The 25847-nt window shown below is 42.8% G+C and overlaps 2 protein-coding genes across 5 annotated transcripts in view; one reads left to right on the top strand and one right to left on the bottom strand.

The window, feature by feature from the left end:
• Positions 1 to 20483, top strand: part of TMPRSS6 (transmembrane serine protease 6) — a 55388-nt gene extending 34905 nt beyond the window's left edge. For both annotated transcript variants that reach the window (XM_069967153.1, XM_069967154.1), the window contains 11 exons: positions 749 to 885; positions 6003 to 6115; positions 6919 to 7028; positions 8012 to 8154; positions 8232 to 8330; positions 8585 to 8695; positions 10795 to 10911; positions 13818 to 13986; positions 16807 to 17081; positions 18144 to 18280; positions 20090 to 20483. In XM_069967153.1, coding sequence (XP_069823254.1) covers positions 749 to 885; positions 6003 to 6115; positions 6919 to 7028; positions 8012 to 8154; positions 8232 to 8330; positions 8585 to 8695; positions 10795 to 10911; positions 13818 to 13986; positions 16807 to 17081; positions 18144 to 18280; positions 20090 to 20260 — 1582 coding nt within the window. In that variant the 3' untranslated portion in view covers positions 20261 to 20483. The remainder of the gene's footprint in view (positions 1 to 748; positions 886 to 6002; positions 6116 to 6918; positions 7029 to 8011; positions 8155 to 8231; positions 8331 to 8584; positions 8696 to 10794; positions 10912 to 13817; positions 13987 to 16806; positions 17082 to 18143; positions 18281 to 20089) is intronic.
• The window catches only part of KCTD17 (potassium channel tetramerization domain containing 17), a 232002-nt gene that overhangs the window by 192818 nt on the left and 13337 nt on the right, over positions 1 to 25847 (bottom strand). For 2 of the 3 annotated variants that reach the window (XM_069967157.1, XM_069967155.1), the window contains 2 exons: positions 25081 to 25172; positions 24548 to 24621 (listed from right to left, as the gene is read on the bottom strand). In XM_069967157.1, the coding sequence (XP_069823258.1) occupies positions 25086 to 25172 (87 nt within the window). In that variant the 3' untranslated portion in view covers positions 24548 to 24621; positions 25081 to 25085. Of the gene's footprint in view, positions 1 to 24547; positions 24622 to 25080; positions 25173 to 25847 lie in introns of those variants that run through there. The other variant, XM_069967156.1, reaches the window with a different exon arrangement.

The raw sequence follows: 25847 nt of genomic DNA on the forward strand, positions 1-25847 counted from the left end.
GCAATGTTCAGACAGGAGAAAATGGTCCAGTGGCATTCCTAATGATAAAGAGGGTGGGGAGGAGGGACGGAGGGGTGGTGCAAAGTTACTTTGCACCACAGGTACAGGCACAGGTACTTTAAGCCCTGGCCGTTGAGCATGGGGCTGCAAGTTTAAAAGTTATTTTTTAGCATCATCTGCCGAACAAGTGGTTGGGGGGGTCAGATTGTGGTTACAGAGTCGCTTTAACTGTCCAGAGCAGGAGAGGTTGGGGATTTGCTACTGCTCTGGACAGTTCTTGTCACAGACAGAGATGGCAGCAGAGAGCACTGTGCATATCCAAGTATACATGGATATCAAGTAATTGCTAACCTACTATACAGTACAGTATACAGTAAATTTTCCAGCACAGAAGCAATATATATATATATATATATATATATATATATATATATATATATATAGTCTTGTGCAAAAAAAATATTAAAAAATCTAGAAGGTCATCAAGAAGATGAAATATTTATTAGAAAAAATTATTAGAAATGCACTGTAACAAATACTCGTGCACAGGTAACTAATTATATGTATTATATCCTTTGGTTTTATATATATTTGTGTATATTTTATGCATGATATGCTGTATTATAGAATTGTGCTTAATGACATACATTTAGTATTGTCTTAGTAGGAGGTTTTGGGCCCTGGTGTGACATGAAATATGCAGTGACATAGGGAACATAACATATGGCTCTCTGCTCTTCTCTTACAGACACTATGGCTGCAGTCGTCAGGAGCCGGTGGCTGAAGTGTTGTCTTCTGGGAGCACCATGCTGGTTGTCTGGAAGCAGGGGATGTACAGTTACTATGATCCGTTCCTGCTCACAGTGCTGCCCCTGCCCATAACAAGTGAGGAAGACCAGGGAAGATGAACGGGTGGGAGGAAGGTTACTTTAGATTGGGAAATTGCCATTGAGCTGCAGGAGAAGACTACAATAACTGAGACAAATGGAAGGATGGGAATGTAATGACAACTGAAGTGTCAACATCCCCCAAAGCAGCAGAAGATGGCTGATAATTCAGAGTATGGGGGAGGGAGGCGTGAATTCTCAATTAAAGTACCGGCAGGCATATTTAAAATTCATCATGTTCTCATTTGCATGCGGTAAACAGATGCTGGGCCGAGGCCCGATCTCCCACCCCGATCCAAACAAAATGTCATTAATAGATTGTTTTATGCAAACGAAAGCTCCAGGGCAGTCTGGGTAATTTATGGAAACTAGAGCATCAAAAAGAGAAGTTGTCTGCAGAAAGGAATGAGGGGACTGTTCCATCTTCTAGAAAAATGAAAACCGGATTCTGATTGGTTGCTACCAGTTCTTTATGAGTTCTCGAATGTTCCAATGTATCACAGGCAAACAGCATGACAGGGAATGGTAACTGGGGATGGAACGTTACCAGATTTCTATTTATTCTTGTTGGCAATACATGATGGGAAATTGAGTTGTTTTTTTTAACCATGCTTGACTACAGACAACCAAGATAGAATCACATATAGGATCACATGCCCTCCCTGATATGCACCCATACGGTTTCTTTATCCCCTCTTTGGTTGAACTTGATGGATGCACTATATAACTATGTAAGTCAATGCTTGACCCGTGAAAAAATCTTGAAACATGTCTAGAAATTATTAGCTGATACAAAATCTCGTCCAAGATTTAATCTGTAGACAGTAGAGATGAGCAAGTACTAAAATGCTTTAATGCTTGTGTCAAATATTTTTCGATGCTCGAGTGCTTGATTCAAGTAACAAACCCTATTAAAGTCAATGGGAGAATCAAGCATTTTTTCAGGGGCCTCTTATTTGGCAGATGGGTTGGTGTCTGGTGCACCTGAAAACCTCAGAAAATAATGAAAACACCACAGAAATGGAACTGGCACAGCAGGAGGAGCATGCGTGAATGCCTTTAAGACTCCCAGGTCAATGAATTATGCCACTTTTACAGACTGATGATATTATGCAACCACTCCAAGATAAATTTTTAAAGTGGGGAAAAAAAAACTTGTAGCAAAAACAAAAAGGGAAAAAAAAATATCCTCCCACACCCCTTAAATCTGGACAATATCTTACCTTAGTTCCTGTCAACTCTGACAACCATAGATGCCAGAGACAAGGGTAAACGTCAACTACACCTACCGGTAGCTGTCATAGTGTGTGTGTGGGGGACATGGTCGCACCCATCCTGTTAATGTTTTGAAGGATGCAAGGGCTGCCAAACATATTAAAGGGACTCTGTACCCACAACCTGACCCCCCCAAACCGCCTGTACCTTCGGATACCTGCTTTTAATCCAAGATCTGCCCTGGGGTCTGTTCGGCAGGTGATGCAGTTATTGTCCTAAAAAACAACTCTTAAACTTGCAGCCCCGTGCTCAACGGCCTCGACCTAGATGGTGTATGCATTAGGCTGGCACAACCTCTCTGTCCCTCCTCCCCGCCCTCCTCATCATTAGGAATGCTCCAGGCAGATTGTCTCCTAATTCATTAGCTGTGTGAATACTGAACATGGGCTGGATCGTTAAGGCACCGGTGCAATGTTCAGACAGGAGAAAATGTTCCACTGGCATTCCTAATGATCGAGAGGGTGGGGAGGAGGGACAGAGGGAAGGTGCAAAGTTACGGCACAGATATTCTGCAAGTTTAGAAGATGTTTTTAAGGACAATAACTGCATCACCTGCCGAACGAACCCCAGGACAGATCTTGGATTAAAAGCAGCTATCCGAAGGTACAAGTGGTTTGGAGGGGTCAGATTGTGGGTACATATGCTTTTTAAGGAAAAAGCATATCCCCCCTTCATTACACATAAAGGAAGGCCTCATGCACACACTGTAAAAATTTAGCTTGAGAGCCTGATGGCGACCTTCTTTATAATTGGGGAAGTCTGGTGGTTAACCCCTGAAAAAATTTTACTGAAACCCTGGTAGCGACCGTGTTAACAATTGTGGGCAAGATTCTGTTGTGACCCTTTCAAAAATTGTGGGTAAGATCCGGGTGTGACCCTGTTAAAAATTATTGATGAGAGTCTTTTGTGACCCTCTTAAAAATTGTGGGCAAGAGCCTGGTGTGACCCTCCTAATTAGAGCCTGGTGTGACCCTCCTAATTAAGAGCCTGGTGTTTCCCTCCTAATCAAGAGCTTGGTGTGACCCTCCTAATTAAGAGCCTGGTGTTTCCCTCCTAATTAAGAGCCTGGTGTGACCCTCCTAATTAGGAGCCTGGTGTTACCCTGTTAAAAATTGTGGGCAAGAGCCTAATGTGACCCTCCTTATAATTTTCAGTAAGTACTTTGTCTGACAGTGTTAAAAATTGGGGGCAAAGCGTGGCGTGACCATCTTAAAAATTGTGGGTAAGAGCTTTGTGTGACTTTGGGTATCTGTCTAGTCTATGTTTGTACTGTCTAGTCTATGTTTGTACTAAGTTTGAGTCAATATAAGTAGATCTGCCCCACTATGCTACGGTGGCATCAGCTATATCTCGTGTACAGAGGCCGAGCAGCCAAAAAGCTAAGCAACCATACTCCCTTAAGACGAGAGCTTATCAAAGCTGACACATAAGCACCTAAGAATCGGCCCTTCAAAGACATGTAATTCCACTTGTTAAATAGAAAACTTTAGTGAAGAAGAATAGCTGGATTTATAGCTAAAAAATCTTATTATCATGCAATTGGATAGTCTACAAAAATAAGAACATTTCTAGGTAAGAGCAATTGTAAGAACAGTTCCTGGAAAGCAGTAAAATATGGGACCTTAGGCAATGACTTCTATTCACAGACTGAAATAGCAGAACTGTAAAATGTAATTGATGTTCTTCAACCGTGTGCATAGAATTCAATGCAGAACAACACATCATGACCTTGCACCTCTATGTAATGGCTGAAGTACATGAAATGGCATTTGAGCAGCGTTCTTGTCAGTCCTGATGGATTCGCACTGACATTCTTTGAGGTTATAAATAGTTTATCCACCTTACTTTATAATGGCCAACATGGGAGACGATATTGCTTTGTCTTATACATTCATGGCCATTATATATTGCCAGCTTAGCCTTTTTAACAAGGACACACATTTCCTAAAGATGTTACATGATTACTTTCACACAATTCAGATGTGTTAGTCGTGTGTCGCTGAGTGAGTGTATGGCAACGCCCAAGTGTAAGTCAACATCTTTATTGCTGAGTTTGCTCTTGTATATAGGCTCAGTAAAGTTCCCGATTCCCTATGTGGAGATCCAAAAAGAAGTAGAGAGACTTTAAGACAAGGCTCCCAGGAGAAATGTTTGAATGGGTATAAAAATCTGTCAGTAATATACATTAGTGTTGGTGCACTATGTTGTTCACTGTTACAGTAATGGAGTCTGTATTGTAACAACCATACCACAGAGCCAGGGCATGTGACTGCTATGGTCCTTTTTATGGAACTTTATGGAACTTCTTCCCCAGCTTCAACCTTACTAAGTTCCCTAAGAACAAGCCAGTAAGTGCACCTACATCTACTAAGTTCCCTAAGAACAAGCCAGTAAGTGCACCTACATCTACTAAGTTCCCTAAGAACGAGGCAGAGGTGCACCTACATCCACTAAGTTTCCTAAGAACAATTCAGAGATGCACCTACAACCATTAAGTTCCCTAAGAGCAAGCCAGTAAGTGCACCTACATCTACTAAGCTCTCTAAGCACAAGGCAGTGGTGGACCTACATCTACTAAGTTCCCTAAGAACAACCCATACGTGCACCTACATCTACTAAGCTCCCTAAGAACAAGGCAGAGGTGCACCTACATCAACTAAGTTCCCTAAGAACAAGCCAGTAAGATCAACTACATCTACTAAGCTCCCTAAGAACAAGGCAGAGGTGCACCTACATCAACTAAGTTCCCTAAGAACAAGCCAGTAAGATCAACTACATCTACTAAGATCTCTAAGGACAAGCCAGTAAGTTCAACTACATCCACTAAGCTCCCTAACAACAATTTAGCAGTGCACCTAAATCTACTAAGTTCCCGAAGAACAAGCAAGCGGTGCACCTAAATCTACTAAGTTCCCTAAGAACAAGCCAGCGGTGCACCTACATCTACTTATCTTCCCAAAACTTATTTACAGTAGTTGGTTCTGCATTAAAGACTTGGTAAAAGATAAGCAAAACATTGGTGCATATCGAAAGGAGTTTGGCCTGGATCTATTGCACGTATATCAAAGTCAGGAAGACCCATGCCCCTTATAATTGCCAACAGTGCAGCTTTTTACATGGCTCAAGGATAATGTGGCCAGGGCTGGACAAACAAATGCTGGATCGTTCATGTGGCCGTTCACTTGCTGTACAAACAAGACAGAATTCTATTCTTCATGAGGACTTTTAGTAAAGCTGCTTTTCTTTTTTACACAGACCAGAGCATAAAGGGGGAAAGTGCACACTTCTTAGTGAATTCGGCCGGCCTGGTGCCCGAACCTGCGCCCGGCGTACTAAATCTACACCTGCTTCCAGCAGGTGTAGATTTGGATCATGATTTATGCCTGCGAGCAGACGTAAATGATGATAAATGAGGATCGGGAGGAGGCCACACCTCCTCCCCGCCTCGTCACGGCCAAGCTCCCCCACCCCGCCCATCGGGCAATTGGGGCGTACGCCAGGGAGAAGGGTCGAATCTGCAACTTCTCCCTGGTGTACGCCTCGGGTGCACGCTTTGTAAATGGTCTCCCACAATGTCTACATCCCGTAACTTATCAGGGCACAAACCACATCATTTTGCCTTTTCATTCTCTCCACCGCCTCTGTTCCCATTTTATAGCAACAACTAGACAGTGATATTGCTGGAGACTGTAACATAAGATTCATTTACAGGCACATTCTTGATTTCTCTAACCTGATTATATCACTAAGCAAAGTATTTTTTTTTTGTATTGATTTACATTTATGGATAATTTTTCTCTCTTGGACTTGAAAAATTCAGACAGTCTTTTCTATTACCAGCCTGTGAAAAAAGCCTAGTGCTGAAGGAAGGATTTCATATCCAGGGCCACCTCAGGACACCTTACTACCCCTCCTACTACCCACCTTATCCATATTGTACCTGGAATATAACAGTGAGTAAAGAACCTATTACCAGGCGTTTACAGATAGTGAATTATTATTATTATTATTGTTGTTGTTGTTGTTGTTGTTGTTGTTATTATTATCTGCTGCTGGGTATAACATTTTTATGGACTACAATATTTCACATTATACATTTTCATCTTTAAAGGGGTATTCCAATGGCACAATTTATTTTCTAATTGACTCCATTTGATGTAAAAATAAAAAAGGAACCATACTCAACTGCCCCCACCCCCCACTGTTGCCATTCCAACAGCTCCCATACGCCAGTGGTCTTTGCTGCTTCCTGGTTTTTGTCCCCACAGGAATAGCTCACAAAGTTATTGGCCAAGCTGCATTTCCTGGGGGGACAACATGTCATAGGAAGCAGCCAAGAGCAACAGGGACTAGGAGCTGTCAGAATGGTGGCAGCAAGGGATTAGGGAAGGTGAGTATAGTTACTTGAGTCAAATATGAACAATTTCATGCCGGCAAAATGTCCCTTTGATGGTTACTTACAGTAATGGAAGGGGAATTTTACCTATTTTTCTAAAATGTAGTTTATCACTGAACTACAATTTTTATAAAAAGTCCTTTAGTGCTTTATGTGGAATTTGTGCTGTATGGAGGAACACTAGATGCATCACTATGGAAGCTGTAATATAGCCATGTGTGAATAGACATCTAATACTGTTCCCAAATCTACATCTAGAAATGATATGTCAGACATTGACTGCTATAGTACAGGGCATCTGCTGTTCTACTCTTTCATGTACAGTTTGTGGTGTGATTTGCTTTTCTATTATCATGGCAGGTCCCCTCTCCAGAGTATGGGGTTGCACTGAGGTTTGAAGGCTACATGCTGACAGGGCAGTATACATATGCCCCTTGTATACAAGGACAGTGGAACATACAGAATCGAAGGTAGAACTGCTTTCATTCCTTATATGTCAACTTTATTTTTTATTTTATATTTATTTTATAATAAATAACTAAATTAATTGCCACTCTGAAGCCATGCCAAAAGTGGCCTCAGCAGTGTTATGTCATTGCCCCACACTAAAGCCACAAGATCTCTTTCCCATTTAAAGTGATGACTTGCTATCCTGCTATTTCAAAAAATTTCACAGCCGATAGTGGCAGGGTAGAACATAATAAACAATCAATACTTACCTCTCCCCCTGCCCGTAAAGCGTCGGTTCACATGGTTTGGGAACCCCCGCCGAAAGGCATTTTCCCCCTCAGTTATGATCATGTCACAGCTGATGGTTTGTGCCCTCAGCCAATTAATGACTTCAGTGGCGTCCTGCCCTAGTCACTGACTGGCTGAGCAGGTAGTCCATTGAATGGGTCATGATGTTGGCTGTGCAGGAGATCCTGGAGCCCGTAGGGGGTCTTGGATCGGTAATCCAGCAATGCAATAGCACAGGGAGAGGTGAGTTGTGATTGTTATGTTGTTGTTATGTTCCCCCTGCCCCTGCTGGATGCATAATTTTTCAAATGGCAAAACCTTAACATTTAAACTTCAACTGCACGTGCCCAGTGGAAGCAAGAAGGCAGATCATACAGAGCAGGCCACCACCCCATTAAAACTCAGCAATCACAAAAGGAGTAGATATATGATAAGATACTGACTGCCCTTATTTTCACTATGACCCAGTGATTAAAGTTCCATACTTTCTTCCTGCCCCTGTTCTTGTGTATTATATTTTGTGTATTATACTGTAATTGCTGCTGATCCTGATTCTGTTGTTGGCCTTGGTTATGTTTCCTAACCATGTTTCTGCCTTGTTTTCAGAATTCATGAAATACTTTCGTTCCACCCTATTGTTTGTATAGTTTACATTTCCATTGTATAAAGTATGATTGCTAATAGAGTGACTATTATTATATGTTGATTTCTATAGGATGTGTGGTGTGAGGGTGCTGAGACCTTACACAGAGAGAGTGGAAGATGTGCTGAATAACATCACCATAACTTTTACCTGCCCCAGATCATTAACTGGACCCGGGATTCAGGCCTCGTATAGTCTCTACAATAAGACAGACCGTGAGTTGTGTGATCACTCATTTAATAGAAACTTACAATGATTGTAGTTACTTATCTAAAGTTGTTTCTCTATGCAGCCTGTCCTGGGGAATTCCTGTGTATAGCGGACGGTATGTGTGTCCCACTATGTGATGGGGTGATGGACTGCCCCAATGGGTTGGATGAGAGGAACTGCGGTAAGTAGACTAAAAGAGCTCTAATTTCAGCCATATTTGAATTCCGCAGCGGAATTGTCCGTCACGGAATGCCGTTAGCCTCCCGCTCATAATGAGAGTCTATGGGAGGTGCGTGCTACTGCTCTATCCGCACTGAAGAATAAACATTTTCATTCTTCAGCACGGACAAGGCAGGAGCGCTAGTTTTGCTCAGTGGGAACGGGGCCTTAGCCATTGTATCATTCACTATAATATATGTAAATTATTTACCCTAGTATGTCCTGCCCAGTACCAGTGTCCAGGAGGAGAGTGTATACCTGCCATACAGATCTGTGATGGCAACAAGGACTGTGTGAATGGTACAGATGAAGAGCAGTGCCATGAAGGTAATGTCTTCACTGCCTTATTTATTCCTTATGCCTTATTACTATTACTTACAGAATGTCTACTCTCCTCAACATCAAAATTGCATCAAGAAGAAGGGAAATTCTCAGAATTATGGAAATCACAGGATCGATAGACATGCTAATAATAAGAACATAAAATATTCAAAGCATCTCTATTCATTCAGCATTGAGTATGAACGCTATGCACAGCAATACACATACTTATGCATGCTATCATTGAGCATATTAATGGTTGTCTGCCATGCTGAATGCACTTGGGTGCGCAAATCATCAAGATCCGCCGCTGGCAGCTGCCTTTGCAATTGCCGACCCATGACTTTCAGATGCGCTTGATGAGAAACTGGAGAGACTGCAGGCCATGATAGCATTAATAGGCCATGCAGAATGCTCACAGAAGCACAAGCAACATGCAGCCTGGTGTTGTTGTGTTTAAAATTGGCTCCTGGAACATATTGGAGAAATGGCCGTCCTGCTGGTTCCACAACCAAATCAATGAAACACCAAGCTGTTAGTGTATCTGAAATGAAGAATAATAGTGTCTAGCTACTGTACATTATCCCACCCTACACGATAATCCCATATATAGGACTGGCATTTCCCTGCAACTTTCTCCCTATCATTGCATCCAATACAAAAATGGGACTTAACACTAAAGAGGGTAGACCTCTATCCCAACCTCCATTGCCTTCTTGATCTGTTCCATGATCAGGCATTAAAAAGCTGATCAGTGGGAGACCAACAACTAGGACCCATTACCAGTCATGAGACTGGAGTAAAACAGTCCCTCAAATTAATGAAGTGCACAGAGCATATGTGACCAGGCACTATTACAGGCGGCGACAGTGAGCGGGGAGTGACAGCAGAAGATCGTTGCTATTTGGATCGTTGGTCTTTCAACATGTTGAAAGACATTGAAAGTGAAATATGACATGGAGAGAAAGGAGCTGTTGCACATCACACCTCTGCCTGACACTAATGCCTCTTGGCTACATTTAAAAACCAATGCCAGGATGTTGGTACATATTTTGATCAAACCACATTACCACATGTACCGCGTGCAGGTCTCCTGGTTCACATGAGTCCCTACACTAACTCCACACTGTGCCGCTCAGCGACTGCCAACCCCGCAAAGTGTGCACAAGCAGGGAAGGGGGGCCATAGAATGGCCCTGCAACCCCAATGTCACAGGACCAAACCCCAAGGCCCCCTCCCCCCCAAAACCCAGCAGGCACCACTGGCGGAGAAAGCTGCCACCAAGTAACACAAGTGTGAATATGATCTTCCTACTCATCAATGCTCCTGCATGTAGAATGGGAAGGATAGGAGGTACTTGCCATGTGTGCACAGGTGCTTCCTGCTAATTGGGGTCACATGGGTGTTACAAAGAGGAGTGCCAACTGCTCAGAAAAGGGAGAAAAGTAAAATACGACATGGAGAGAAAAGTGCTGTTGCACATCACACCTATTGTTGACACTAATGCCTCTTGGCTACATTTAAAAACCAACGCCAGGATGTTGGTATATAATTTGATCAAACCATATTGCCCCATATGTACCGTGTGCAGGTCTCCTGGTTCACATGAGTCCCTACACTAACTTCACACTGTGTCGGTCAGCGACCGCCAACCCAGCAAAGCGTGCACAAGCAGGGAAGGGGGGCCATAGAATGGCCCTGCAACCCCAATGTCACAGGACCAAACCCAAGAGACCCCCCCAAAAGTTGAAAGTGAAAGATGAGCCGACAGTGTGCATGGCTGATAATCAGTTTGTGTAATAGGGCCTTCAGACTTATATCCCCAGGATAAATCATCAATATTTAATTGCCAGGGGTTGTCCATCATCCAGCACAGGCAAACAATTGAGGATCGGCATGCTGGGTGTCAGACGCTCATGATTAGATATAGAATGACAAAATCAAGGAAAACACACAACATTTTCCCATTATTATTACATCTGTACATCAGCATGCGGACCTGTTTGCTTACCGTTGTGGTTATGCGATGCGCATGTTGTACAATAATAAACATGTAGCATGATCATGTAATTTTTTTTACTTTGCAATGTCATTTTTTTCCACAGCTTTTCCCTGTGGAGCCTTTAACTACCGATGTGCAGATGGGAGCTGTGTAAAAAAGACCAATGCAGAATGTGACTCTGTTAGTGACTGTGCAGACGGCTCCGATGAACAGAACTGCGGTGAGATCTGATCTAGAACAAGAACTATTAAAGCTTAGATATCATGAGATGAAACAAAAGCCTCAGACGCACAGATCCCAGGCTTATTACTGCACACGGCTAAGTAATGTAGCGGCTGGTGACTGGTGTCTCTGTTGTCCTCGCTCTCATTAGGTCAGACTGTTCCTCATCCCTGGAACACTTGACATTTCATTGCAAAATGTAACTAGCAAAGTTATTTTTTGCAATGTCCTTGTCATATTTCACGTTTATATTGGCCTATTAAAAATAATGGAAGGAAAATAGGAGCAGATCATCTGAATGCAACATGTAAAAAATTAAGTCTTCTTTGTATAATAATAATAACAATAATAATAATACACTTTTTTTTACATAAGCAACTTCCTGGTAGAGCTGGACACAGGCAGCAGAGGGCTCAATGCCTTTATGAGTGGGCTCATTGTTCTACATCCCCAAGAAACTTTTCTCACTGCCTCCCTAAGGGCTTGTTCATGGTTTTTGCCATGGAAATTGCACCAATTTCCATAGAAAATAAAATATAGTCTCAGAATCAGCAACCCTGCTGCTTTTGACTTCAATGGGAGATTGGACAGGAAAGAAGCAACATATTACTATACATGCTTTAGAGCAAGGATACAGTATGTAACCGATGGCCTGCCAGCGGTTGCAAAATTACATTTCCCATAGTGTCTGGACGGCCAAAGCCGAAGCTTTGACTGTCCAGGCATGATGGAAATTGTAGTTTTGCTACAGGTGGAGGACCGAAGATTTCCCGTCCCTGATTTCGAGCTTGGAAACCCCCCTGCTGACCTCTGTTCTTACAGAACCACACGACTGCACATGGATGCAAATTATGTCAATGTGTATATATTCACCCCTTATCATATTTACAGCCCCCTGGAACCAAGGACGCTTTTAAGATAAATAAGAACAACTGGATGAACAATAATGGGCCAAACAATTAATACCCATTGGATGGATGTCTGGTTCCACCAAAGTTGGTAGGTTTGGCTGCCATTAATCAGAGAGCAGTGATAATTGCAGTAATAGACAGGTACGGGGAGGTCAGGGAACTTTTGTCTGCTCTATAATGGCTCCTTATACATGGCCATACATAGCAAAGAACTACCACCAACCCGAGGGCCCACTCTGCTCTAAGCAGTAGTGGAACAGTGGAGCAGTTACCCATAGCAACCAATTAGATTCCCGCTTTTATATTTCAGAGGCCTTTTTAAAAATGAAAGCTGGAATCTGATTGGTTGCTATGCACAACTGTTCCTGTGTACAAGGTTTGGTAAATCTCCCATGTCTACTACTGCCAACTAGTTTTAGCAATTGTCTAAAATCTTGCAGAGAAATGGCAGGAGGTTTCATTGATGGTTTATAAGATAAGCTATAGGTTGTATCTATGTTATCCGGGAAGCCCTAGGGCGGCATCCAACTTTTACAGCTGGCGGGGAATCAAATGTTGAGTGTTCGGGTTCTCAGAATGTTGTCGAACCTGAACAGTTTGGCCTTTCTGCTTAAAGCGACTCTGTACCCACAATCTGACCCCACCAAACCACTTGTACCTTCGGATAGCTGCTTGTAATCCAAGATCTGTCCTGCGGTCCTTTCGGCAGGTGATGCAGTTACTGTCTTAAAAACAACTTTTAAACTTGCAGCCCCGTGCCCAACGGCCAGGGCTTAGAGTATCTGTGCCCTAACTTTGCACCACCCTTCCATCCCTCCTCCCCACCCTCTTCATCATTAGGAATGCACCTAGAACATTTTCTCCTGTCTGAACATTGCACAGGTGCCTTAAAGGGGTTATCCAGCGTGGGGACCGGGGAGGAGGTGGCTGAAATAAAAGACGTCCACTCACCTTCCCGATTCCAGCGGCGGGTCACTCATCGCGGCGTTCTGGTCCCCGGTTCCCGGCCGCTTCCTGGTGTCTAATGCCGCCCGAGACACTACGTCTCAGGGCCGCTCAACCACTCAGTGAAGGAGGCGGGATCCGTTTGAAGTCTGCTCGGATCCCACCTCCTTCACTGAGTGGCTGAGCGGCCCTGAGACATAGCGTCTTGGGTGGCGTCAGACACCAGGAAGCGGCCGGGAACCGGGGACTGGAGCGCCGCGATGAGTGACCCGCTGCTGGAAGCGGGGAGGTGAGTGGACGTCTTTTATTTCAGCCACCTCCTCCCCGGTCCACCCCAGAAAGTGCCCCCACGCTGGTTCAGTATTCACACAGCTGATGAATAGGAGACAAACTGCTTGGAGCATTCCTAATGAGGTGGAGGGCGGGGAGGAGGGACAAAGAGGTTGTACCAGCCTAATGCATACATAATCTAAGCCCCGGCCGTTGGGCACGGGGCTGCCAGTTTAAAAGTTGTTTTTTAGGTAAATAACTGCATCACCTGCCGAACGGACCCCAGGACAGATCTCGGATTAAAAGCAGCTATCCAAAGGTACAAGCGGTTTGGGGGGGGGCTCAGATTGTGGGTACAGAGTTGCTTTAACTTTATTCAAGAGACCTCTAGAGGATCCGCCATTCTAGAGCCTGGTGAAATCCCTAGCACACATAGATGACGCATGTAACATACATCTAGGAAACATTGATTTGTTAAAAACCCCACATGTACTTTTTGAAGGGATTGTGTCATCTTTTCATGCTACCTAAACCATAAGTCATTGGAGCGGTGCCCACTGGCTTCTGCCTGCCCCACTTGCTTTGATTGATGGATCTTTTCCTATACCCAAACAGAGAGAAATCTGTCAGTAACGGCCAGTGAAGCAGGAAGAAGCTGCCGGGGACTCCCTGATGTCTTGTGGTTCGGGTGGCAAGAAAGTGACTACGGGTTCTTAATAAAAACTAAATATTGGCCAGGAACCGGCAGATTCATGTCCTCTCTTTCTTTCATGCTTAGACTGTGGAGTACAGGCCACAGAAAATCGTATTGTTGGAGGAACCCAGGCTAAAGAAGGAGAATGGCCATGGCAGGCTAGTCTACAAGTTCGTGGATTCCATATTTGTGGAGGGAGCTTAGTGGCAGACAGGTGGATCCTGACCGCAGCTCATTGCTTCATCCAAGATAGGTAAAGCATTAAGAAAGAAGTTGTAGTTCACATTTCTCCTCTTTACATTACATACAGTAATCTTGTGCGTGGTGACAACAGGATTGGTCAGGTTGTTAATGCACCTGTCACAAGAATACTGTTTTGGATAATTTATTATAGAAAAGAAGACTACATATATTTTGCTCTTTCCATGCCTATGCCAATAGGGGTCATACAGTTAGCCAAACTAGTTAAAACTCGCATTATTTTTAGTTAATCTTTACACTGAAGGGAAAAGTGAATGCGGCACTCACCGTTTTAGCTTTGTGCAAAAACATTTATTCATTTCATTTGCCGATGCATCACAAGGAAGAGAGGTAAGTAGGCGTGCAAAAGCGACAGACCGTTTTGTGCCTTTGCGGCACTTCCTCTGGCTGCATGCTGCATCATTTTTAGTGCAAACTTCTGATGTCAAAGCAAGAAAATAAATATATCTGACACTCCTAATTTTTCACGACAAATGTAGTGATGTGCAATATTATACCAACCATATAACTTTAAGCCTATGTTTACACTACGTAAGTCCTGTGGAAATCACGGCCGTTGTTACAACTTGATTCCTGCGGCACTAACCGGGACCCTTAGCGGCGCCATAGAAAACTGACATGTCAGTTTTCTGCAGGCGCAGAAAACCCTGTCAGTGCTCACTGTGGAGCGAGCGGCTCCGGCCGCCCGCTCTATTGTGTACTCTGGGGAGTTCTGATGCGGGCACGCACGGATAGCCCGAATCAGAATTCTGCGGCCCAAAACATCATCCGGCCGGTACTGCAGTATGATGATCTTTTCAGAGACTGGCCGTTCTGTGACTCTTACAGTGTGTGCACATAGCCTTATAGTTGTCAGTTTATAGTAAGCATTCTGGGTGACCCCATACACACCAGGCTAGGCTTTGCCAAGCCATGAGTGCTGAAAGGGGAAAGGAGAAGTACACAAAGCTGCTGCCAGACAGCTCTGGTGGTCCTGTGACTTCAAGAACAAAAGGATAAGTCAGTCGAAATTTAACATGCCTGATCAACAATGGCTTGAAGGGGTATTCCAGGAAAAATTCACTTTTCCCCTATCCATAGGGTAGGGGAAAAGTAGGAGATCACCGGAAGAGCAGTGTACGCGGCTCTTTCCATCTGCTCCATAGAAATGAATAGAGCTGTGGGTCACGGGCCATACCTGTGGCTCTATTGATAACAAAGCCATCAGGCCCAATATGGAGATCAGCGGGGGTACTGAGGTCAGACCCCCTGCAATCTCCTAGGGGAAAGGTGAATTTTTCCTGGAAAACCCCTTAAAGCCATTGTTGATGTCTAAACACATGAATCCTATGATATTACTTATGAACCCTCCTACTTACACATTACCTAAAAGTTTACTATGTAAATCTTTAAGTGATATTTATCCATATTAGAGTGTCTTTCACCAACAGAGTGCTAATGATGCAAACTATACAAAAGTCCACAATGTGCCATATGGTAACCACTAGAGATAAGCAAACTTTCAGTAAGTTTTGGCAAACCTGAAACTGATTGCCTTGCCATTGAATAACGCTGCCTGGAAAAAATGTGTACAGTCCTATGACTGTCAGCCTGTACTATTACAGACTGCAGGCTAAAGCAATCAATGGCCGAGCAAACAGGTTCAATTTGGCTGAACTTACTGCAAGCTTGCTAATCTCTAGTAACCACATGGTAGTCCAGCAGATCTGACAATCGGCCACAGATTTTTAAATATGAATCTTTTTCTGTTTGGCCCAGATGACTGTATAGCGATTGCAACACACTTCTAATCTGAAGGCCGATTCTATTTTGTTGAATAGTTACTATAATAACCAATCTGAAAGGTGGGGAATATTCCTCTAAGCGTAGCTGAACAAACAGTGTGGTGAACTTCACAGCATCAGACAAAGAATAACATCACTCAGTTTAGTTTAGTCTCGAAACAATGCAACATTTCAACTCTTACATTGGGTGTCCTGAAGGCTTGGTAAAGAGCCATGTAAGGACTGAAACACTGCATTGTATAGAGGTTAACACATATAAACTGACTGCCGATGCCGTTCAGTCCAAAACACCTACACACCAGAGACCCCTCTTCCCTTTGCATGCATGTTGGTCCCCTCGCCCCCCCCCCAAATCTGCAGCCGATTCAAAGAGCAGATTGAGCAGTCTTCCTTCTGATTCTGCATGACCACTGGCAAACTACATTTCCCAGCAGCGCACTGCATATCCTCTGGGCTCCAGGGCCCCTCTCTTTGGCTACTGAAGTTGACACACCTTTAAAAGTCCAAGCACAATATGGCTATGTTTACGGACCCTTCACTACAATATAGTATGTGTAGGTAGTGATGGTACTGGCTCTAGCTACCTGTGTGATGCTGTGCTAATCCATTATTGGATTGATAGCAGATTTAAAAGGGAAAGAAAAACGTTTGAAATATGAAAATCATGGTAATTGGTTGACCAGCGGTCACATGACCCAGATACAATAATAAAATGTATGGATGCCGCAGAGCTGGGATGAAATAGATCACACTGAAGAGATAGTGAAGATAAGTATATTTGTGTATTCTTTAAGCATACTGTACAGTAGCATTGGAGACCACCATCATGCATTATACAGTCACTATTTTTAGGATTTTTGGTCCCTTGGCAAATGTTATCCTTTTTAATGGCAGATTATTGTAGTTAACATCTTGTGTAGTCTGGGACATCAGATTTCCTTTGTATAATTTAGAATTTCAGTCACACTATTCTAGTATATGTTCAATTTATAAGTCTCTCTATTGTCTACATTATCTACACATTTCAGTTACGCCACTCCTGAAGTTTGGACGGTCATCTTGGGGAAGGTGCGCCTCAGTAGAAGCAGCCAGAAGGAGATGGCATTTAAAGTTACCCAGCTGATCATCCATCCTTACCACGACCAGGACACACATGACTACGACATAGCCCTAGTCCAGCTGGACAATCCTGTACCCCTCACGTCTCCACATGTGCAACGTATTTGCCTTCCTACCAGTACACACCATTTTCCTACTGGTTCAACATGTTGGTTGACAGGTTGGGGATCAGAAAAAGAGTTTGGTAAGTACACTCACTGTATTAAAATACTTACTAGAAAGCTTTATAGTAAAATTATTCAGTGTATTGTATAAGTAAGTGTATTCAGAGCTAAAATCACACTCCTCTCCTCCAGACTGTGCTGTCCTGCTCTGTGGTGATTCTGTCCATAAGATGGCTGACATGGAGGATCATGTGACCATGCGCCACCTCCGTCTCCTCCATAGGCATATACAGGCTCAGTGATGGACACTGGGGGCGAGGCATGGTCACATGCCCCTCCATGTCAGCCATCTTATGGATAGAATCACCACAGAGCAGGACAGCATAGCCTAAAGAAGGGGAGTCTGATGGTGGCTCTATGAGGTACACAGGGAGCTGCTGCAAGTGCAGTAAATACACTTACTAATACTGTATTGTCAGGAAGGTCAGGAAGACACACAGACAGGTGAGATTTGCCTCAGATGCCCTAGATGGCAAATGGACAACTGGACGGCAGTCCCTGTACTTACTAAGGTGCAAACACGAAACAGACAAGACAGACACACACAATGAGAGAGAGGTCAGGATTCCGGGTCAGTTACAGTCGAGCGGCGAGGTACAAAAACACGAGTCCAAAGGGTAGTCAGTAATACAAGCAGAAGGTCAGGTAACGAGAATAGCAAGGTCAGGGAAAAGATTGCGAGGTCAAGGAAACACTAGGGGTACTAGGCTCTATCGCAGGCAAGGACTGAGACACAGGGGAAGGAACTTATACAGCCTGGAGTCTCAGCCCCCTGAACACAATTGGAGCCGAGACTCCAGGCTAACACAGAGAGAAGAATTGACTGGAGCAATCTGCTGTCAGTCACCTATCCCTAACGCCGCTCAGCTGGGGGGAATTTTTCTATAAAGTGGCCAAACCCCTTTAACATTATGTTAGTTAAAAAGCTTGGCACAGATATCCCCCTAAACAGCCACTGCCTGTTACTGTGCGACGTTCTATAAAATTATATGTAACAGGAACCAACAAGCACCATTTATTTGTTAGATTGCTATACTGTCTGAACCCGCTATACCAGTCTAAACCAGATTTTGTACTTTCAGGTCCTACTAGTGATGTTCTCCAGAAGACTGACCTTCGGTTAATTCCTCAACACGTTTGCTCCGAACTCTATCACTATCAGATAAGTCCAAGAATGCTATGCGCAGGGTATTCAGATGGGACTAAAGATGCATGTCAGGTATGTTATTTTACAATAGCTTAATACTCCTTAGCCCTTTAAGATTTCCAATTGCTATTTAACACATTTAAGTGTTGACTATGTTGTACCTAAATCCCCTCAAGGATTTTACTTGTTTTACTTAATGAATTAATTCATTAATATAAATTTATAAACCAGGGAACCATAGCATTTACTAATATAGATGGCTTGAAATGCTGCTCACATACCTTGTGTCTCTCAGCTAACATAGCCTAGGGCTTTACAAGTTGTATCTACTGGGACCAGAATATGGTGATATTTGGGCCTCATTGTCAAAGTCATTTCCAAAGTCAGTGCTAAAAGTAATGCAATTTTCTCTTCTGTGCAACATTATAATAAGCATTTGTCATTAAAGGTGTTAAATCAAATTAATGCAAGCGAAGTAAGGCCTGTGTAATAGAGCTAACCAGCATATGTTCAAGACTATCACCTTACAGGTCGATATGCACTGGTATAGATCAATGCACGGTCCTGTGTAATGCATCCATTGGGAAAAGGAATAGGACTAAACATAGTGTTGACTACACCCCTCCCTATTCCCACCCGCCACCACAATTAAAGGGGTTATTGAGCGCTACAAAAACAAGGCCACTTTTCCCGCCCTCTCTTATTTCCAGTTCAGGTGCGGTTTGCAGTTAAGCTCCATTTACTTCAATGGAAATGAGTTTGAAACCCCACCTAATCAGGAGACAAGAGAGGGGGAAAAGTGGCCATGTTTTTGTAGTGCTGGATAACACTTTTAAATACACATTCCAAGTAACAACAACTAACAATAGAACAAACAGCATAGAATTCAAGGCCCAGTATGTGCCAAAAAACATCCATTTGGCATGTTTGGGCGGTTTATGCGAAGGATCTCCAATTTTTGGTTGTCCATCTCCCGGGCAGCATGGTGGCTCAGATGTTAGTACTGTAGCCTTGCAGCACTGTAGTCCAACTCCAACCAAAGAGTTTGTATGTTCTCTCCTTGTTCTTTCGGATACTCTGGTTTCCTCCCAGAACATACAGATTTTAGATTGTAAGCTCTAATGGGGACAGGGACCAAAATTGACAAACTATGTAAAGTGCTGCAGAATCAGTTGGCGCTATACAAATAAAAACGTTTTTATTAATATCTGTTCCAAAACACCAACTACCATCATGCCCAGCTGTTGGCTATCCAGGCATGCGGAGAGTCATAGCTTTGCAACACTTTGAGGGCCAAAGGTTAAAGGCCACTGGTATATATGAGTGCATGCCTTCAGTTTTTACATGCAGCACACATGACAGGGGGCCCTGCAGGCACTGCTACTATGTCCATGCAATCAGAAGCTGTAATACACCTATACAACATCACTCTAAGGCTATGATCACACTACGTAAAAGTACGGTCATTGTTGCCATCGGCAAGATGGCAACAATGGGCGTTGAGATGAGTGGAACATTTCATTTCCACCATTTAACCCTGTAAGGGGGACATTTATGAATGTTCCAGACAGCAGATTCGCCCATTCTCCCTGGCGTACACCTGACGTATGCCCTGCTCGCCTGATGGGCAGGTGGGGGGCTGGAGGGGTGCGGCAAGGCGAGAAAGAGGTTTGGCATCCTCCCGCACCTCATTTATCATGATTTACATTTAAGAAAACAAACATACAGCCATAATAATCAACAAACAAAAAGGCATGACAATCAGAGAGCAAGAGGTAGATTTTTCAGTTGTTCTGGTCCTCAAGGGTAAAAAAAAAAAATAAGAGAAAAAACTTGCTTCATATAAAATGTACGTACGCTAATTAGCTTCTTATATTGCAGGGTGACTCTGGCAGTCCTCTTGTATGTAAAGATCCAGGGGGGCGCTGGTTCCAGGTTGGACTGGTAAGCTGGGGAGCAGGCTGCGCCATTCCGAAATATTTTGGAGTATATAGTCGCATTACTAGACTTGTTGGGTGGATCAACAATGTAACAGCCCAAGGAAACAAATAATACATCTATATCAATATAAACCTGGATTTAAGAATTTCCACCCAAGTTATACGAAAGACCATCAAGAAATCTGAATGTGAAACACTGCTTCTATATTAGCGCTAAAATTTCATTCTGCTCATTAAACGCATCGTCCAAGAAAACAGAATGGAAAACTATACAGGCCGAAATGAGCTTAGCCCTAAAATCTGGAATAAATCAGATGTTATGTTTGTTCTATAAAGAGATTATATTCGTATTCCACAACACTGTAGAATGTGCATAGATATAATACAACACATAGGGGGAGATTTATCAAAGGGTGTAAAATTTAGACTGGTGCAAACTGCCCACAGCAACCAATCACAGCTCAGCTTTCCTTTCAGCACTGCCTAAAGCTGAGCTGTGATTGGTTGCTGTGGGCAGTTTGCACCAGTCTAAATTTTACACCCTTTGATAAATCTCCCCCAAAGTGTATGTCATGAGGTTATATGTCATGGGGAGGTTTGAAGGCCTTGTTAATGCACAGAGAACAAAAATTTAGTTTAGAGGAAAGTCTTTGGGTAACAGTAGACATCACCATTGTATTTTATGGGACTTTCCCGAGGATTAAGAGTTTTCCCAAACAATTAAAGGGCAAGACCATCTTATAGTTTAGGGTGCAGCTTTAGGTGCTGGTTGGACCATTGCTTGCATTTGTATTATTTTTATTGTGATGGTGGCTATATCAAAAGAAATCCACAGTAATGTTAAATGAAAGAGCTTTCTTCAAATGCTAGCTAGTAGACAAAAATCATAGTACAGTGGTGCCTTGGATTACGAGTATAATTCGTTCCGAGACCGTGCTTGTAATCCAAATCCACTCTTAAACCAAAGCAAAATTTCCCATAAGAAATCACTGAAATGCAGACAATTGGTTCCACACCCCAAAAATAATGATTTATTATTCTGAATAACATGTAAAACAAATTAAACATTTATAAACAGCTTATATATCATATTATAAGTTACTGTACAGTATAGCAATTAGCATGTGGTCTATAATGTATAGTAAAGGCATAAACCTGAAAAAAAACAGCCGCAGTTTGTAGATACAGGATGGAACTGCAGGTCCCCATAATGCAGTAGCATAGTACAACAGGCTAGAATAGAAAAGCAGGGCTGCTGTCAGAGGTCTGTGTGGTCACATGACAGCAGTGGGGAAGGGGGTATGTTCAGCATGGACCAATCAGGAAGTGAGGATCACAGAGCTGTGCAGGAAAACAGTGACAGAAACTTTTCTATACAGCAGTGTCTACAGCTGAGTGTGAGTGCAGGCACATTATAGCAGCAGTGTGTATAGCTGAGTGTGAGTGCAGGCACATTTTATTAGGAATGGAAAGGATGGGAAACAGAAGGACTGACAGAGACTGCAGGAAGCATGAAGGAATTAGCAGGGCAGATGTGGGCACAGTATAGCAGCACTCTCTGTCTGAGGAGAGAGGGGTTACAGCTATGGAGAGATTACCTCTACAGTCCTGTCCCCTGATACAAGCCCCAGCCTGAAATAAATCTGCTATGATTTGGAAGGTGAGGGAGACTTCCTGGGTCAGAGTACAGTGCTGTAGACCCTGCTATGCAGATGATGATGTCCCCCCACCTCCCCTCTGACCCAGTACAGGGAGCTCTTAAACCAAAGCAATGCTCTTAATCGAAGTTACAATTTTAAAAAACTGTGAGCTTTACTTGCAAACCGTTCTTAATCCAAGTTACTCTTAAACCGAGGTACCACTATATAAAAAATCAAACTCACAACTTATACAGGCATCTTGTAGCTCAGTCAAACTCGTGGCTCTCCAACTAAAATTCCTTTCATGGTGAGAATGGTAATTTTGCAACAGCTGGAAAGCCACAGTTTGACATCTCTGTTGTAGATTCATAAGACAAGAGAAGGTAGAGGTAGGTAATCCTATAGCAGATAGGAAAGGAAGGAGAGCAGAATTTCTATGGCTGATAGCAGAGGAAGGAGAGCAGAATTCCTATGGCTGATAGCAGAGCCAGGAGAGCAGAAATCCTATGGCTGATAACAGCGGCAGCTCTCTCTCTTTACACTTGCTGTGTTTTGTCATGGTGTCTATGTTATTAGGGATAATCCGTAGCACTCGTTTTCATATGCAAAAAGTGTTCAAACGTTTATTTACAGCGTGCAGAAAGGTTAAAGCCAGGTATATTGCAATGAATATTTCAGAAATGACACCTCATGGGTGTAAAAACAACATAAGATTTTTTGGCGACTATGGACGTTTCGACCTTAACCAAGGTCTTTCTCAATGTCGCTGGGGTATATGTGGTCAGGTGCGCTTCTGGCGCTGTCCTTGTGGCATGTCACGCGCTGTGACACGCCACAAGGACATCGCCAGGAGCTCACCTCACCACATATACCCCAGCGACATTGAGAAAGACCTTGGTTAAGGTCGAAACGTCCATAGTCGCCAAAAAATCTTATGTTGTTTTTACACCCATGAGGTGTCATTTCTGAAATATTCATTGCAATATACCTGGCTTTAACCTTTCTGCACGCTGTAAATAAACGTTTGAACACTTTTTGCATATGAAAACGAGTGCTACGGATTAATTATATTGGATTACGTTGGGTGGAAGCCCGTCCGTATTGAGCACCAACAAATTGGTCTCCTGTTGTGCACCCCTACTTCTTTCTGTCTATGTTATTAGGGATAGGCTGGGTCTACCAACAGTTAGTAAACAGCAATTTCAGAAAAAGCCAGACCCCTGGCTGAAAAAAAAAAAACTATTATAAAAATACAATATGTTCCACAATGTTTGATCATCCTTTGTACCACGGACCACCTGGCCAGGATCCTGTCTACTAGGGAACACCTGGCCAGGATCCTGTGCATGAGGGAAGGCCTGACCAGGTTACTAATAATATTGACTTTATAGTGTTTGATCCTCAGTTCACCCACGTGACAAACCATGTAAAGAGGGGGTCTGACAATGCCTTACGCCCTAAACCAGACACATATATATCTAAGCCCTGCTATGCTTTATGCTTTATACAGCGTTGCTCAAACCAGCACTAATACACTTTGCAATTTGATAAAATAAAATAGCCTCATATGTCTTAAATAGTCCCAATCGATAAATATAATATTAGGAGGCTTGTGGAGCTAGAGCGCATAGAACACTGAATCTAATATTCACGTAAAGAGGAATCTTTAAAGCTAGGTGATGTTTTAATCTCTTCTCTTAAAGAGGTTTTCCGATTAATTTCTTTATTTGTCTAATGTACTTGCCCTGTCTGGCCTATAAAATGTGTTATTGGCTTCTATTGTAAATTCGGGTGCTTTTTGTATTTTGTGGTTTGGCCACATGGCGCTATAATGTTAGTGACCCGGCCCGGCTTGTATAGCAGTTTAAAAAGTCCAGCTATGTGCATGGAATGTGGCTGTCACTGCTGCCCAGGGCTGCTGCTAAGTATTCAGAGCAGTGGCACCCCGGACCCCATCAGTACGGCCTGCACAGTCCTCTCTCCTGCAGTGGAATGCCAATGGTGCAATGTTCCGTATACAGGGTGGGACTTTTTAAACACCTATACAAACCAGACTGGGTCAGTGACGTCCTAGTGTCACATGACCGACCCACAAAATACAAAAAGTGGCCTGATTTGGCAATAGAAGCAAATGACACATTATACATTAGACAAATAAAAAAATAAGTCAAGAATATTAAGTTATTGATTCAAAATAATATATTTTTATTTAAATTTAAAGTGCAATTATTGACATATTTTACAGCAGTGGCTTAAAGGGATTTATTTTGATGGTCTTGTCACAGTTGACCGGCAAAGGACAGCTGATTGGTGGGGTGTTGGTCTCGGCACGCTACCGATCAATTATACTGTGATCAGGCAATTAATATATATATATATATATATATTTTTTTTTTTTTTTTAACTCTTTATTAAGTTGCCCAAATGGAGGTAAAATTTTCTTTAATGTTACAAAATTTCTAACCAAAAAGTCCAGCCTTACTGCTGTGCACTAGCCCCCCCCCCCCCCCCCCCCCACACACACACACTTACACACACTTTTGGTGCGTGTAATAGCACCAGCAATAAGCGAGGAACAAGGATCATCAGCCTGTGTAATAGGGCCTCAAGGCCTCAGATCAGTGATTCAGCTATGGTAGTATAAGATAGAAACTCTTGCTTACTCACCTGTAGAGTGTAACTAGGTGTAATGTTGTGTATATTGTGTATACTATGTGCTTGCACGAGTGCATCTGAATAAACACTAAGATAGACTGGTCTAAGAAAGTCTGCTTTATTTGAGGTATTCATTGAACAAAGAAGACTGTAGAGTAATGACCATTGAGGAATATGTCTGGAAGAAAGAGGGAGAAAGATGACAATGCAAGTGAGAAGGTGTTAACACAGAAAGAAACAGTGATGCCTAGATTGGTGGTCGGTCCTATAGGCCTAGGCCAAAAGAATAAGGTGCAAAACGTCTAATTTCTGCCTTATATTGCTGAAAACAGAAATGGATCCCAAAGGAAAAAAAGAGGTGTTTAGTTTTTAGTGAAAAGGATGGACGGGACCTTAATACAATAAGAGTGAACTGTGGTTGGATGGGTTCAACCAGCTGGAACCATATTGAAGTCTTCATTGTCTTTTATGGGGTAACTACAAATAATCATTCTGGTTTTATGGTTTAAAAAAAAAAAGCGTCCATCATCAAAGTCATTCATCTCTAAAGGAGACAGAGGGATGATAGATACGAGACTGGAGAGATGTTATGGAAGAGAAGGAAATGCTCATGTACATGTCTATGAGGGAAACTCACTGGAGTCAATGTCGGCTTTCTCTGTCCCGCTCCTGGAAGACAATATATTCGGGATCTAACACATGCTCTTCATCCTGCTCAGTATCAAAATTCTGCGAAGAGAAGAAAGGGGGTCTTCCAATTATTATCTTTATAACAGCAGGTAGAATTTAAGTGGAGACATATCTGGTAGACACATAAAGGGGGACATTTATTAAAGGGAATCTTTTAGCTGTAATTCACCTTCCAAACTACTGATACTGTTAGATGCTGTTAGGGTAAGGAGACACACAGTGCCTGTCATATATCCGTCTGTGATTCCAGAACATAGAAAAATGCTTTTATTATATAGTAAGAAGAGTCAAAGAGGTTTTCCCGAGCTCCCGAAGTGCAGCAAGCTGTAACACCTCCTCCCTCCCCCTCTTATACCCGACCCTGTTAGGACTCAGCTTCCAGGTGTCAATCAAGCATAGAGGGGGAGAGAGGAGACATTCAGCTTACAGCTACTCAAGTACCTGGAAAAGCCTCTTTGACTCTTTGAACCAGGGAAGAAAAATTTTTTACTACATCTTGGAAGCAAAGACAGATATATGAACAGGTACTGTGTGTCTCCTTGTTCTAACAACTTATCTAACAGTGTCAGCAGTTTGAAAGATAAAAGACAGCGGACAGATTGACTTTAAAGCGTAACTGTCATGTTTTTTTTTATTGCAGAAATCAGTAGTATAAGCGATTTTAAGAAACTCTGTAATAGGTTTCATCAGCCAAAAAAGCATCCTTCTGTACTC

Source organism: Dendropsophus ebraccatus, chromosome 4 (assembly GCF_027789765.1).
Source record: "Dendropsophus ebraccatus isolate aDenEbr1 chromosome 4, aDenEbr1.pat, whole genome shotgun sequence".
NCBI lineage: Eukaryota > Metazoa > Chordata > Amphibia > Anura > Hylidae > Dendropsophus > Dendropsophus ebraccatus.